The sequence below is a fragment of the Ranitomeya variabilis genome, chromosome 1, assembly GCF_051348905.1.
Source record: "Ranitomeya variabilis isolate aRanVar5 chromosome 1, aRanVar5.hap1, whole genome shotgun sequence".
Lineage (NCBI taxonomy): Eukaryota > Metazoa > Chordata > Amphibia > Anura > Dendrobatidae > Ranitomeya > Ranitomeya variabilis.
The window spans coordinates 133,163,008-133,180,208 of NC_135232.1; the positions used below are offsets into that span (position 1 = coordinate 133,163,008).

At 45.0% G+C, this 17,201-nt stretch overlaps 1 protein-coding gene across 1 annotated transcript; it reads right to left on the minus strand.

Moving 5' to 3' along the window:
- Window positions 1–1,057: 1,057 nt before the first annotated feature.
- Window positions 1,058–15,054, minus strand: MBLAC2 (metallo-beta-lactamase domain containing 2). Its single transcript, XM_077288976.1, has 2 exons — window positions 14,540–15,054; window positions 1,058–1,593 (listed from the first exon to the last, which is right to left on the minus strand). The coding sequence occupies exons 1-2, from the start codon at window positions 14,988–14,990 to the stop codon at window positions 1,208–1,210; spliced, it is 837 nt and encodes a 278-aa protein (XP_077145091.1). The 5' UTR covers window positions 14,991–15,054; the 3' UTR covers window positions 1,058–1,207.
- Window positions 15,055–17,201: the final 2,147 nt, after the last annotated feature.

The window sequence follows — 17,201 nt, forward strand, 5'->3', positions numbered from 1 at the left end:
AACAAGACCTGGGTATCCTGAGGATTCCTCAGACGGCCAACACTGACATCTGAACAAGATCTGGGCATCCTGAGGATTCCTCAGACGGCCAACACTGACATCTGAACAAGACCTGGGCGTCCTGAGGATTCCTGTAATTGGGGTGCAGTTTGGATTTTTTTAATGCTGCTTTGTACTTTGCTGGACTAAACCCTTCCACATAATGTATCATGTTACAACTACGGTATAATCTGCAGCAAATGCTTCATACAGGGGTGGCGGGAGCAATGTAACTAAAGGGGGCACAAAGCCACTCCACCTATATAACCAATGAGGCTCAGATTTGAAGCTGACTGTGGCTGTTATACTCTCAGATCAGATAGTGACAGCTTTCATCCCATGCCAGGAGACTATAATAGTCCCTGTCTAACCAACTTCCAAGACATTTATAATAACAAAAGTGCCGTATTCATAGCTTATATTTTACTACATTCCATGTCAGTAAGGCAATGTTATCACATACCACTTTTTTCTACAGAAACCAAAAGAAGCTGCTGGAAAATCCACACCAAATTGTGCTGTTGTTGAAAAAAAATTGCTGCTTGAATAAAAAAAAAGCCAGTATACTTATCTCTTCTGGTGCTTCCATGTTTACACTAGCTTTTGCGCACCTGTACTCCAGATAGAACCTCCTGCGACTGGCTGCTTTCTATGTGACACCATGTCATCAGATGTAGAGACCCCAGGGAGCCGAGAAGCGCTGCCACAGGAGAACCTGAATAACATTCTGTTGTTTATTCCATATTTTGCAGATTTTCTAACAGAATGTGCAAAAATTTGGTTTTGTTGTTTGACTACTTCTCAAGTGAACTTAAAGGGAACCAGTCAGCTACCCAAACCACGTAATCATGAAACGAGGACCACCTCTGTGGTTGAAAATCTGTCTGCGGACAATGATATGATGACCACTCCAAGGTAGGTCCCCCACTCTGACAGAACTCTCTCTGTACAAAATTTCCAAAAATAAATACTTTCACCTGACTTTGGCCATTAATAAGTTTTACAATCTAAACCCACATTCAGTAAGAGAATATTTACTTTCCACCTGGATAATAACAGAAGCTCACATGGGAGGTAATAAAGGCATCTACATATTGGAAACTTTGTTTTTTTGTTTGGTTTCAGATGTTTGCATAGAAGTCCATTCATTTCTGGCAGTGTCGAGGCTCTAAGTTGTTCTCCTGGAGTTACTTACACGAAGGGCCAATCCAGCAAAAGACCGCACTGCATAGGTTGACACTTTGTGGCAAACTCCAGCATTCGATATATAATTGGAGGCCAGACGATGAAGTCTTTCTGCCCCAAATGTGTTGTAATGCCCAGGGAGCACTTTATCTACCAGACCTCTGTCCACCAAAGCCTTGAGACTTTCACAGGATCTGACGTACTCTGGGATATTACTGTAAGGAAGCCAGTCTATCATCGATCCATCGTAGGCGACGTCACCAGTGAACAGGATCTTGCGATCTCTATCATGTAAGCAGATACTGCCACGTGAGTGTCCCGGCATATGCATCACTGTCAGCTGTCTGTCACCAAGGCTGATGATGTCCCCTGAAAAATATAAAACGTGATGGTATGAGGTCGGCATTCATGATATTTATCCAATTTATGCCATAAATGACTGATAGATGAAGGACCTCCACCTTATCCTGAGAACTGAGTTCTATCTTGAGCCACCGGAAATGGATGGGTGGCTACAGCTCTCTGTTCACATCTGTAGAAGTTTTGAATATTGATGTACATGTGTGGCCTACTCTCCATTCCCATCCAAGCTTTTAGCTGTAAGAGCCAAGTTCCATACAGCGTGTTCTTAACATTTTTTATGGCCTTTTTTTGAGCATTTATGAAGCTAAAACTGCTATGGCCAAATGTTACATTAATGTCTACGGCGAAAAATAAAATGACTTTCACACAATTCCTATAGGACGAGTCAAAGTCTCGAGAGAACACATTAAAATACAAATGTGCTGTATCCTAAGATTTTACTAAAACTGTATTATTTAGGCCAAGTACAGACCATAGTGGAATGACTGGCCACGGGTCTCCTGACCCAAAGTCATCAGCCTCATAGGCATATGTCAGGCTGTTGAGTTCATGACAGGAGAATTGCTGACGGCAATGACTTTAAAGGCAGGGCTGTGGAGTCAGAGCCCATTTTGGTGGAGAGTCATGGTCGGTGTCATGGAAATTGAGGAGTCGGAGGTTTGGCTTACCGACTCCACAGCCCTGTTTAAAGGTTCGAGATACAAGGATGTGTGAAACCAGTTTAACGTGCAGATTTGCCTCAATGGTGGTGTTATCCTACATGTACAGTACAGACCAAAAGTTTGGACACACCTTCTCATTTAAAGATTTTTCTGTATTTTCATGACTATGAAAATTGTACATTCACACTGAAGGCATCAAAACTATGAATTAACACATGTGGAATTATATACTTAACAAAAAAGTGTGAAACAACTGAAAATGTCTTATATTCTAGGTTCTTCAAAGTAGCCACCTTTTGCTTTGATGACTGCTTTGCACACTCTTGGCATTCTCTTGATGAACTTCAAGAGGTAGTCACCGGGAATGGTTTTCACTTCACAGGTGTGCCCTGTCAGGTTTAATAAGTGGAATTTTTTGCCTTATAAATGGGGTTGGGACCATCAGTTGTGTTGTGTAGAAGTCTGGTGGATACACAGCTGATAGTCCTACTGAATAGACTGTTAGAATTTGTATTATGGCAAGAAAAAAGCAGCTAAGTAAAGAAAAACGAGTGGCCATCATTACTTTAAGAAATGAAGGTCAGTCAGTCCGAAAATTTGGGCAAACTTTGAAAGTGTCCCCAAGTGCAGTGGCAAAAACCATCAAGCACTACAAAGAAACTGGCTCACATGAGGACCGCCCCAGGAAAGGAAGACCAAGAGTCACCTCTGCTTCTGAGGATAAGTTTATCTGAGTCACCAGCCTCAGATATCGCAGGTAAACAGCAGCTCAGATTAGAGACCAGGTCAATGCCACACAGAGTTCAAGCAGCAGACACATCTCTACAAAAACTGTTAAGAGGAGACTTTGTGCATCAGGCCTTCATGGTCAAATAGCTGCTAGGAAACCACTGCTAAGGACAGGCAACAAGCAGAAGAGACTAGTTTGGGCTAAAGAACACAAGGAATGGACATTAGACCAGTGGAAATCTGTGCTTTGGTCTGATGAGTCCAAATTTAGGATCTTTGCTTCCAACCACCGTGTCTTTGTGCGACGCAGCAAAGGTGAACAGATGGACTCTACATGCCTGGTTCCCACCGTGAAGCATGGAGGTGTGATGGTGTGGGGGTGCTTTGCTGGTGACACTGTTGGGGATTTATTCAAAATTGAAGGCATACTGAACCAGCATGGCTACCACAGCATCTTGCAGCGGCATGCTATGCCATCCGGTTTGCGTTTAGTTGGACCATCATTTATTTTTCAACAGGACAATGACCCCAAACACACCTCCAGGCTGTGTAAGGGCTATTTGACCAAGAAGGAGAGTGATGGGGTGCTATGCCAGATGACCTGGCCCTCCACAGTCACCAGACCTGAACCCAATCGAGATGGTTTGGGGTGAGCTGGACTGCAGAGTGAAGGCAAAATGGCCAACAAGTGCTAAGCATCTCTGGGATCTCCTTCAAGATTGTTGGAAGACCATTCCCGGTGACTACCTCTTGAAGCTCATCAAGAGAATACCAAGAGTGTGCAAAGCAGTCATCAAAGCAAAAGGTGGCTACTTTGAAGAACCTAGAATATAAGACATAATTTCAGTTGTTTCACACTTTTTTGTTAAGTATATAATTCCACATGTGTTAATTCATAGTTTTGATGCCTTCAGTGTGAATGTACAGTTTTCATAGTCGTGAAAATACAGAAAAATCTTTAAATGAGAAGGTGTGTCCAAACTTTTGGTCTGTACTGTAAGTCCAGATGTGGTAGACAATTATCACTGGAGCTTTTACTCCTAAATCTGTATGTCTTACCTATGCATTGCAAAACGGTATCATCTGAAGTGAATTTTTGTGATGTACCGTATTTGTATACTGAGGTGAAGAATTTTTTTTTGTTCCTATAAAAGTATTAAAAATAATAAGCAATTACAAAAATGTTTTTACTGTGAGTCTCCCAGGTTTTAAACCCACAACTTTAACATTACAGACAGGTGCTTTGAGCTGCTGAGCCACAAGCCCGATGGTACTTGTTCTGTATTCCAGGACCTGACTATATACAGATGATACTGGTAGAAATACATTGCTCTGTACAATGTATGTTTCTATATTCTAGAGGGAGAATAAGAGATTTTTTCATCCTATAAAATTACAAAAAAATAATAATGAAAAACACGTATTAATGAAAAAAAATGTCATTTTTAATGCATTTTTTTAAATACTAAACATCAGAAATCAGCACATAACATGGACACAGTTGGTGTCCTTGTAATCGTAACGACCCGCAGAGATCAGATTCTTTATGGGGATCGGTAAATGACATAAAAATATTAGCGTGTTTGATATTTTTCCTCCATTAACCCCAAAAAATATAATAAATGTGTAAAGCTGAGGTTGTGTTCACATGTAGCATAAATGCTGTGTTCCTTCTGCTTTTTATCTGCAGGTGTCCGCACCAGATGACGCAGTAACAATCGTCTCTAATTAATGCGTATTTGCTTTGGGTTTATTACGTGTTTTCCCACTTATTTGATACAATTTTGGGGCAGATGTGAAGCAAAGTTTTTTACGCTTTTTTTAATTGTACAGAAAAGCTTTGATTTTGTGCTTAAAAATACAGCGGCCTTTTTTTTCTTCATATCTTTTTCCAGAAGAAGCCTATTACGATGTCATCCGTGTGTCACCAGTGTACACGTGTGTGTCACACATTTTGTCCGTGCTGCTGATAAAAAACTGACATGTCTGCGGGTTTTTCATGTGAAAAACCTGACATGTGAGCACCACTGAATACAATGAGTGTGCGTGTCAGTATTTGCGGTCCTTAAAAACCAGATGTGTAAAGGAGGCCTGATGATACAAAGACAAATACAATTCAGAGTAATGTCTCTCCCTAGTAGGATGGTTAAAAATCACAGCAGCATTCAAAATGATAGTACATCTCAGACAATAATAAAATATAGATATATAAACGCAAAACGATAGTACATCCCAAGCAATGATAATATACAGATATAACCACTGACTGAAGTTAATACATGGATCCAATAGTTACTTATTACTATAGGGCCATTTGGATATTTATACCATCCTTCAGAGGCCGTACAAATCACACACTAACTTCACCCACAAGGTACGTCCTGACGCTGGCACTGGTGTCAGGACATAATCTTTCACTGCACACTCCTCAGCGTCCAGTAGTGAACACTACGTGCGCTTGCTCGCAAAGCAAAAAGAAATTAAAGGACTGGCAGCCTATAAAATACAACTGCCGGCCCAAGCATTGTGGTTCCCGGGAATCCGACCAAGGCCGGAGAAAAGGTCACCAAGGGCCGTAAATGGAATCCGGCCCACCATGTCACTTTACACAGCCCGCGAGGTCAGAAGACACTTTAGCACTGCTCCGACCAGCGTACTGGGAAAGTGGACAGCCGGTCGGAGCAGTGTTGAAGTGTGCACTGGAGCTCTAAATTTAAGATGGCAGCCGCCCCCCTGTGCTGGCGCCACACCTTCTAATAAGTACTGGCTGCATTCTACGTCTACACAGCCAGTGCTTGGCAGATGGGACGGAGCCGGCACAGGGATCTCTGATGCAATTTTTGAATCTGATCAGATGCAGCGAGCGGTAAACAGGGGACGGAGCCAGCACAAGTAGCAGGGCCATCTTTACCAGAGTGAACAGTGCACTTCATGAACAAAGTTAGCCTGCACAAACGGTGAACTCCATGAACGCAGTCAGCCAACACAAACGGTGAATGCAGTGATCGCTGTCAGCCAGCACAAAAAGTGATCGCAGTCAGCCAGCACAAACAGTGAACGCAGTCAGCCAGCACAAACAGTGAACGCAGTCAGCCAGCACAAATAGTGAACGCAGTCAGCCAGCACAAATAGTGAACGTAGTCAGCCAACACAAAAAGTGAACGCAGTCAACCAGCACATTTGTGTGGTTCCATCTCTGAATCAGAGCAGACGCAGCCAGTACTTAGCATAGGGAGCAGTTCACCTTGGACTGTTGAGGTCCGGCACAGCTCTCTTAGCCCTACTACCTAGAGACAGCTATCTTAGCTGCTAACTACTCAGGTACATTGCTCTTAGCCCTACTACTGAGGTTCATTGCTCTTAGCCCTACTATCCAGGGACAGGGCTTTTAGCCCTACTACCCATAAACAGCTCTTTTAGCCCTAGTACTCAAGGAAAGCTTAGTAGCTGCCACCCAGGGACAGCATTCTTAGCTATACTACCCAGGGACAGCACTCTTAGCTAGTGATGAGCGAGTATACACGTTGCTCGGGTTTTCCCGAGCACGCTCGGGTGATCTCCGAGCATTTGTTAGTACTCAGAGATTTAGTTTTCGTCGCCTCAGCTGCATGATTTGCGGCTACTGGACAGCCTGAACACATGTGGGAATTCCCTAACAAACAGGCTTTCCTCACATAAACCAATAAAGAGAAAAACTGAAGGAGCAATTCCCAATATAACAATGTTTATTGATAAAATTATCACAATACAAGATAAATATATGCAAAAATATTCAAAAAAAGAGTACACATCAGATGACCAGAGCATCTGTAATTTAGTATCAGCAGAAAAAGAGAATCCACGGGACCATACCACCAGGCCAAAGAGACCCAGTCAAAATGACATGGGATGTTTGGTAGCCAGTATGCCCGAGCGCATATATCATATAGGGCAAATAGATATTTAGTAACAGATTGCAGTATCTAAGTCTTAATAAAAATGCTTTAAAAGATTACTGCCCCATGTATTGCACCTAAACCCATTGGCCTGACATCACAGAGCATAGTATGGCATAATCAGCCCGTAATAAGGCCTAACTAAAATAACACTTGCACAATACCTGTGGACATGATGGCCCTCGTGTATAGACCCGTGGAGTGGACACCTCGACGCGCGTTTCACCACGCCTGTGGCTTCGTCAGGTGAGTAAGCAGCAAAAGTAACCCCTTTAAATACTGTCAAATTGTGTTCTCATTACCTGCAGCCATATGCGACGCGCACCCGCCATGTTGCGACGCGCCGAGGAGAGCGGCGCTCAAGATGCGCGTCACCACGTCACCTGGTCCGGTCACATGACCAGACCCGTGACCATGGCAACGCGTCACCGTGCATTGAGCGCCACCCACCACCGCACGAGGCAGCGCATGCGCGGCACGCGCACTGGCCGGACAGTGGGAGAGAAATAGAAGTAAGATAAACCTGTATACAACAGAATGTGGAATCAATGGCACGATAAGGGATATATATATCGAACCAGATTCCAACAGAAAAACCCCAGGATGGACAGAGTATAAAAAAGGACCCAGCACACACTTCAAAAAGTAGACCATGATATGGACCCAGCACCCATATATATTACAATACTACAAGTGCAACTGACATTATATAATAATACTCTGTGTCCCATCCCATTAAATTTATATCAAATCACCCCAAACACTTAAAGAGGGAACAACGACTAACAAAAACCACTACTAATCCCCCAACTATAACAGATATCTTATTTAAATCCTATTTATTACATTTGGGAGCACTTATTATATGACACACAGTAGATGCATATGTAATGGGCTACAGTATTCATATTTCCTAGGTCCAACGGATCTTCATTCATGGGTTGCAAAGTGCGCAATACAGTCCAAAGCGCCAAAGTCCTCGTTTCCCAGAATTTCACCGAATGTATACAGCAATATAAACCTAAATTAATAAACTAGAATAAAAGAAAAAGCATTAAAACCAAAACACAAATAAAGACCAGAGAAAAAACAAAAAATAATATAAAATTTCTTTCTTGGTTTTCTAATTTGGTATATGAGGTGTTCTTGTTAAGTACAGGCTCGCCTCACATGTCTTCAGCCTGTCTAGCAGCCGTAAATCATGCAGCTGTGGCAACGAAAACTAAATCTCCGAGCACTAACAAATACTCGGAGACCACCCGAACGTGCTCGGGAAAACCCAAGCAACGAGTATACTCGCTCATCACTACTCTTAACCCTACTACCCAGGGACTGCTTCCTTAGCCCTACTACCTAGGGACAGCTACATTAGCTCTACTATCTGGGGACCGTGCTCATAGCCCCACTACCTAGGGACAGCGCTCCTAGCCCTACTACCCAGGGACAGATCGCTTATCCCTACTATTCAGGGACAGCTCTTAACTCTACTACCCAAGAATAGCTCTTTCTGTCCTACTACACAGGGACAGCTGGCTTAGGCTACGTTCACATTTGCGTTGTGCGCCGCAGTGTCGGCGCCGAAGCGCACAACGCAAACAAAAACGCGGCAAAACGCACGCTAAAACGCTGCGTTTTGCGCCGCATGCGTCGTTTTTGGCCGAAAGTTGGACGCAAAAAAAATGCAACTTGATGCGTTTCTTGCGGCCATGCGGCGCAAAACGCAGCACAACGCATGTCCATGCGCCCCCATGTTAAATATAGGGGCGCATGACGCATGCGGCGCCGCTGCGGCGCCCGACGCTGCGGCGCTGACCGCAAATGTGAATGTAGCCTTAACCAGTACTAGCCATGGACAGCTCTTTTATCCCTATTACCCAGTAACAGCACTCTTAGGTCTACTACCCAGAGAGAGCGTTTTAACTTCCTAGCCCTACTACCCAGGGACAGGCCTCTTATAGCTAATGGCTAGTCCATCCTTATAACATGTTGCATGGACAACTACATGAGCCCTTACAATTTCAATTGGCCCTTTAACGGCAACCATAATGCTGATGTGGCGCTTGATGAAAATGAGTTTGACACACCTGTTATAGGGCATAGATACAATGACTGATTGCAGGTACTCTGTAAGAAGTATACAGAACCAAATGCTTGATAAACATTGCAATCACTGCAGTATGTGTTGGGCATAAAAGGAAAGATAAATACCCAATTATTACTGGACTCCCTGACGCGCGTTTCGCACTATGTCTTCTGAGATGGTTTAGTGAATCCTGCATTGATCAGGGGGCTGAACACGATGACCCTGGAGGTCCCATCCAACTCTAACATTCTATGATTCTTTAAAAAGGGCATCTCTGACCCCTAATAAGACATAGGGGTAAGGATTATCTTAGGTGTACTACATATATAGGCCAAACATCTGCCTCTAACATACTTTGTGGTAGTGCCAAGATAAATTAATAATATTCACTGTAAACCATTAGAACAAAAATTTCCTCTATGAGTTATTTCCACAACATAACTGAAGTAGATCAGTAATTATATTTTCCTATGCTTTAATGACACACGCTGGTATTTCTGCTGTGCTGTACTATGTCCAATAAGTGGTCTCTGATGATGGGGCGCCAAGCACTACATCCAGGAAACCCTGAGATCATCCTGCCAACAGTTGCAAGTAATTATGGGCCAGGATTTAATATGCACAGCCACGCTCTACACAACATCACATACATAATGAATGATTACTTTTCCATGATTATGTCAGTGTGAACAAACATTGCAAAGCCATTATACGAGAAATAAGTTGGTACTCCTAGAGATGTGAGCGCACACAGCCCATTACTTCTATGTGTCTGCTATCCACTTAAGAGCTGCTTTTTGAGCAGGCCGATAAAGGGGTGAGCACTTCTGTTTGTATTATGGCAAATCGATGAGAACAAGTAAATGCTTCCGCTGTGCAATCATGGTGGAGACTGTAATATCTGCAGGATCTGAATGTGCTTTCCTCAAAGGATCAATAAGAACGGTTTAGGTTACATTCTTCTGGAACATCATGTCTTGTTTCTCACACATTTACGTATCGGGTATATGCTACTTTATATGGATGACTACAATGTATAAACTGACCACAATCCACCATGTTACAGCTTGTCCACTCACTTAATGGGGTGGGTTCTTGAAGACCACCCATTTCATAAATAAATCTGCATTGTTGACTTTGTATGTCCAGCTTCAAAAACCGGCAGCACAGAAGAAGTGTTGGGAAATGTAGGATTACATGCCGGTCATTCAGCTACTGGTCAACCAAGTAATACATAGAGGCACCAGCTCCACCAGAGGGAGAGACACTCTTTGTTAGCTGTTCTCTACTCTGACAGACTTATTGTTAGGTCTCCCAGTATCCATCTCCCGAGATTTCAGAAGGGCACATTGGCAATAAGAGAAGATGTTGATGAAATTTGTGATATTTTCATTGGTCTCAAAGACTGACAAGACCTGTCACATGATCACAGAAATTGTATTATATACCTTGTAAAATCCTTGAGTTTCCCCGATTCTGCCATTTTATTCCATTTTGTGTAGCGTCGCTCCATTGCAGAGATATACACATTTGTTGCTTTTGGAGTGCAATGTGAAATCTCTGCTTCCAGTTCAACTTGGGCGTATCTTCAGAGCATTCTCTAGGGGCGTGCACTGTGCCCCCTTCCCTCAAATGCTGCCACAGCTCAGCATCCTCTGGTACTGTTAGATCAGCTGCTGAACTGTAATTGGCAGTGTTGGGAAGGAGGGGGTGAAAGCACACCCCCCCAGAGAAGACTCTGAAGAAACGCCCAGTTGGACTTCAAGCAAAGATTTCATAAAGTGCTCTCCAGAAAAAATCAAACGTGAATATCTCTACAATGGAGCAACTTAAAGCAACAGGGAAAAGAACACAGGAATCAGAGGGAGCTTAGGAATTTTTACATTGTATTTAACTCAAATATTTTTTTTAGCAAGTGATAAGCCCTCTTTAAGCCAGATGAGATTGTCAAAAATAGAAAGATTATGGAGGCTTCAGGAAGGACATTTGAATATTTATTGTTGCGCCCCCTTCACTATTTTCCCCAGCATAAGGTAACTGAAGCACAGCCCTATTTGGGTGAATGGAGCTACAACAGTTCCCTGCACAGATGGTGGCCAGGAGTGCGGCTGTGAAGCACAGCACTGAACCAGCCCTTCAGTCTCAGGATTAAACGTTTAATATGTAGCATGATGCAGCCAAGAACAAGAAAGGATCTTCAGTTCTGTATCTATCACCCATGTGAACACTGTCAGCTGCATTTATGTTCATGTCTGGGGCTGGCCTCGACCACGATATGGCGCTGTGTAGCCTGAGAGCTGAAATCATCTGCGTAGAATACAAGCCACTAATTCACACTGATGCTTTGTGTTACACTTTAGTGGTCTGGCAACTTGTGCAATCCTATTGTTATGTGGGAAGTCACACCTCCATAGAAAGCAGAATGCACTGTGCAAGAACTTCAGCAATATATTCACTGATAATAACAACAATCAAAATAAATAGTGCTAAAAATGTCCCTCATGTGGCAAAATGCTATGTTAATCCCTAGAACAAAAGTACCATAGAACCCAAGTATATGACATCAAATACATAAAGGGCCCCATACATCATTTGCCATTTATTGAAGTCACTTTCTTTTTTCGTCTTCTGGTATTTGCTGACATTTTCTGCCCAAAATTCTTCATGAATTTTGAGCAAATTCAAAAATACTTAGGATAGGTCATTGATGCCTAATCAGTCGGGGTCCGACACCCAGCACCCTTGCCTATCAGCAGATATCGATGTGGGCCGCTTGAAGTACTCGCTTGCGGAGCAGGCCGTCTGCTGATAGTGGCCGCCACAGGTTACTCTTATTGATTTGAATAAAAGGCAGATATGTTGTACCCTGCGGTGGCCCATATGAGAAGGCGGCCAGCTCCGCTAGTGAGTCCTTCCAGCTGGCAGTCACCGCAGTATACACTGATAGCTGCTGGTCAGTGGGGGTGCCAGGCGTCAGACTCTAACAGATCAGACATTGATATCCTTTCCTAAGGATAGGCCATCGTAGTGGACAACCTCTGTATTTGTGACATTTTAGCACCAAAAAGTTCAAATCCTTTAGAAATTTGTAAAAATGCGCCAAACTGAAAGCTCCTGCAGAAACCTTTCTCAAGGTGTGGACTGGTGCAGTGAAATGAGCCCAAACATAATGGCACATTAGGTTAAATTGGCATTTTATGAATCTGTCTAAAACATGTGGATATGTAAAGTAGTCGAGGAAAAATAATAAAGACTTCAAAAAATAAACAAAACTTAAAAGTGGTGCACAACGTTGAGAGATTAAGGTGCAAATACTAAAGCCACTAAGAAATAGGTAATTACTTCATAAAAATGGAGAAACACCAACGACGAACCAGGGCTAAAGAGGAACCAATGTCACCAATGTGAAATCCACAAGAATCTGGGAAATGACTGTCAGTCCATGTGGAGAGGTGGTCATGGCATCGGGACATCTTCACGGGGTTGGAGACCACCCGAATTCGTGACTGAACGACCTTCTAGGGGTCCGTCCGTCCCGGGGTTTGACTTTGGATGTTGAGAAATATATTTTATGATATTTTCTTCCATGTGGATTACTCTCAAGGAATAGAAGACGCTAATGTGGTATTTCTGAGGCCTCACACATGCCGACACTAACTACATTCATCGTTTCCATCCAGAATTACAGTAGATCACGGCTTTCATGGCCTGGAAACTCATCGATTGGGAGATACAGAAACTGCAAAGTTTCACCAATGACTTTATGGAGGAAGATAGCGACTAGAAGCCCTGCGGTCAGTCAGAACTTGGCCCCCCATCGTCAGGATTACCAGGGTCCCAGGTCTAAAGGCCCCGTCACACATAGCGAGATCGCTAGCGAGATCGCTGCTGAGTCACAAGTTTTGTGACGCAACAGCGACCTCAGTAGCGATCTCGCTATGTGTGACACGTACCAGCGATCAGGCCCCTGCTGCGAGATCGCTGGTCGTGTCGGAATGGCCTGGGCCGTTTTTTGGTCGTTGAGGTCCCGCTGACAGAGCTGAATCGGTGTGTGTGACACTGATCCAGCGATGTCTTCACTGGTAACCAGGGTAAACATCGGGTTACTAAGCGCAGGGCCGCGCTTAGTAACCCGATGTTTACCCTGGTTACCAGCGTAAATGTAAAAAAAAACAAACAGTACATACTCACCATCTGATGTCCGTCAGGTCCCTTGCCGTCTGCTTCCCACACTGACTGAGCACCGCAAAGTGAAAGTGAAAGTACAGCACAGCAGTGACGTCACTGCTGCACTCTGCTCTCACTGTACGGCGGCACTCAGTCAGAGCAGGAAGCAGACGGCAAGGGACCTGACGGACATCAGATGGTGAGTATGTACTGTTTGGTTTTTTTGGTAACCAGGGTAAACATCGGGTTACTAAGCGCGGCCCTGCGCTTAGTAACCCGATGTTTACCCTGGTTACCCGGGTGCTGCAGGGGGACTTCGGCATCGTTGAAGACAATTTCAACGATGCCGAAGTCGTTCCCCTGATCGTTGGTCGCTGGAGAGAGCTGTCTGTGTGACAGCTCCCCAGCGACCACACAGCGACTTACCAACGATCACGGCCAGGTCGTATCGCTGGTCGTGATCGTTGGTAAATCGCTATGTGTGACGGGGCCTTTAGACACTGACTAAGACCTTCATAGTGCCTGTAGCCGATGATGGGGGTCTGCCAGCCCTCCTGACCAGTCTGTGTAGTTACCATAGAAGGACAATTCGGGGACAGTGTGCTGCTCCTGTTATTCCCCCTGGAAAATGATAAATACCTTCTGCCCCTAGTGTGGCACTGCCAATCACTGCAGATCCAGGGTCTACTGGACACGAGGGGAGGCAGCACCCACCCAATGGTCAATGTCTAGGGCAGTGGTCCCCAACCTTTCTGACCTAGAGAGCCACATTCTGCTCTTTGAGAGCGTCGCGAGCCACATTCCGCTCTGAGAGGGCGTCGCGAGCCACATATTGCTCCCTCACCCTCACAGTAGTGGCAACCAGAGCCCCCATTATGGGTATAATGATAACCAAAGCTTTTCCACAGAAATCACCCCGAAGGATTATACCAAGATCCAGCAGTCCCCACAATACTCCCATACAGTATTCTCCCATGCAGCACTCTCAACATACTGTCACATTTAGCTTTAGGCACCTTCTCCGACAGGTATGTATTATCATCCTGTCTCCAGCGTCCCATACTTAAATTATCTCTAAAACCAGTATATGTGCATCAGATCAGCTCTTCTGTTCAGGGCTACACACAAAATTCACCATTTTTAGATTTTCTCCTCATACCTGTTTGCTAGACCTGCAGCTAATGCAACAAGCTGGCAGACAGCCGCGAGCCACAATTCATGGGACCGCGAGCCACATGTGGCTCCCGAGCTACAGGTTGGGGACCCCTGCTCTAGGGGAATAACCGGAACCTCACACTCCTCATCCTCTACCTGCTGCCACCTACTGGCAAGAGTCAGTAAGGAGCAGATGGCTATGATCTCTAGGTGGGGATTACCGTCCTCCAGGATGTGGCTGGGGGTCACCGCCTGCACCTTGTACTGACTGGCGCTCCAGCCGGGCGTCGGGGGCTTCACCACTTCACCGTCAGACAGCCACGTCACCGTCTCGAAGTTGTCTCCCCGGATAAGCGCCTCCGCCTCGTCCCGGTGCACCGCCACCTGCTCGAACTGGTGCAGGCCGCCGGCGTGGTCAAAGTGAACGTGAGTGGCCACAGCCATGAGCGGTCGGCGCCCGGAACCCCCGTCCTTGCCGTGCGGGAGCAGCCCAGCAGCGCTCAGGTAGTCCGGGAGGCTGCGCAGTCCGAGTCCGGTGTCTATCACCAGGTCCTGCTGGGAGCCGCGCACCAGCCAAATATTCGCCCGGTTTCCCGACTCATAGAAGCGCTCCTGTATCCAGAACACGCCGTCCCCCAGGGCCTTGTGCGCGTACCACTCCAGTGCGGCCATGGCGGGACTCCCAGGGCGGGCGCACACCGGGCACGGCGCACACCGGGCGGGCACACACCGGGCACGGCGCCTGTTGCAGTCAGTCAGCACCTCGGGCAGCGCCCTCACCGTGACCGCTGTAATGATAGTGGAGTTTCCGAACCAATAGGAGATGAGCCCTGATAATCGTCATCGGTGAGCGGACCAATGAGAAGGCAGCACTGGGGAAAGCGTCTGAGTACAGCCGTCACTTCTGAGCCCACACTGGTGACAGTCACTGGCACAGATTAACCCCTGCCATACTGGTGCTACTAGTATATATTAACCCCTGCCATACTGGTGCTACTAGTATATATTAACCCCTGCCATACTGGTGCTACTAGTATATATTAACCCCTGCCGTACTGGTGCTACTAGTATATATTAACCCCTGCCGTACTGGTGCTACTAGTATATATTAACCCCTGCCGTACTGGTGCTACTAGTATATATTAACCCCTGCCGTACTGGTGCTACTAGTATATATTAACCCCTGCCGTACTGGTGCTACTAGTATATATTAACGTAAACCACGAAAAAAGGAGTAGATAAATCCAAATCATCATATTAAAAACCAAAACAAACTTTTATTGAATAAATATACACAATAACAAATGTTAAAATTCAATCAGTATCATCATATTCAATATCCAATATCGCAGTAAAGCAGAGGTATCAAAAATAGGGGAGACTCAATGATAGCCAGGTCAGTAGTGCACTACATAATCATAGTACATCCCAACCATGGGTAAAGCTAAGCAATAGCACAGCAGTAAAAAGGCAGTATAAGCTGGGACACTATCACATACAATGTGAAATACACAGTAATCGGTGCCCCTATGGAGCACCAAGTCCACAGACCAACATTTAAGGCATAATACTAATTGCAGTTGCATGCTTACCCATGGTCAAATCAAAGGGGAGTAGGCAACACTTCACCCGGCGGCCCCGGACGCGCGTTTCGCGATGTAGCTTTATCAACAGGGTTCGCCTGTTCCTGCGTCTCCTGTGCTTATCACTGCCACACACCGGAAGTGTGGTTGGTAATTGGCGCATGCGCCGTGGCGCTCTGAATCGGCTGTAACCGAGGGCCGTCACTGCAGGGCGCACATGAGGCGGAACACCGCCGTATGACGTCATATGATGTGCGCCCAGCATCTAAAGACGATCATCAGAAGGAGCCGGCCACAAGAGCGTCCTCAGCGCATGCGCACACACCAGCAGCCATTTCTAAGAAGCCCAGTGAACGCGGCCATATTTGTAAGTATATAACAGAAAGAAAAACTAGACTTAAAAAGAATTGACTATAAAGCAATGAAATAACGTGCGGTTTGATGGACATCAGTGTGGGGCATAGTGACACAATCATAAATCAGACACAAACCGTGAAACACCACACAAATAAGATAATTACATAAACATAGTGACCGCAATCATAGATCGCATATGAGCAGTGAAAAGGCCACAAATGTCAAAGTGCTTGATATAAAATTAATAATACAATGTCGTGACAACATACACATTCCGTAAAATACATACATACATCGATAAATACATAAATAACAATTAAGTGGATAGTAGATCCACAAAAGGTGACACGTGTTAAAGTGTAATTGTCTAGAAATCTTCAAAATCCATATAGGACCATCCACGAATACGGCCGACTTCAACTACGGGACATCAGGGCTCGTGGTCGATATAAAATAATGATAATAAGAAGGCTAAAAACACAAAAAACAACAAAAGAACAAGTTAAAAATAAATACAACATGGGGATAAGAAAGCTCATGTACCACAAGGCGGGAAATTCATATCCCGCCTACGTCAGATTGAGACAGCCGCACAGACAAACGAAAACAGAGGACATACTCGGCCCCTCCACTTATAGGAAGGGAACGAAACTGAGCTGTTCATTCAGCCCTCTTGGGGCCATGGTATCAAGGGTGACGATCCACTTGCATTCACGTTGTGCCAAAATTTTGGCCATATCACCACCCCTGATACCACCATGAACCCTATCGATGCCCCTTACCTTAAGGCCAGTGGGATCCGATCCGTGATGCAATCGAAAATGCCTAGGAAGAGTTTTTAAACTAGATACTTCCAAAACCTTCTTCCCCGCCTCAATATCCCGTACATGTTCGCGTGTCCTAACCTTCAACTCCCTTGACGTGAGACCAATATAGATAAGGG

Coding starts and splice junctions, on each gene's coding strand:
- MBLAC2 (XM_077288976.1), bottom strand. CDS start 14,990: ATGGCCGCACTGGAGTGGTACGCGCACAAGGCCCTGGGGGACGGCGTG. Junction 1,594..14,539: donor CAGCCACATCCTGGAGGACG/GTAATCCCCACC, acceptor TATATTTTTCAG/GGGACATCATCAGCCTTGGT.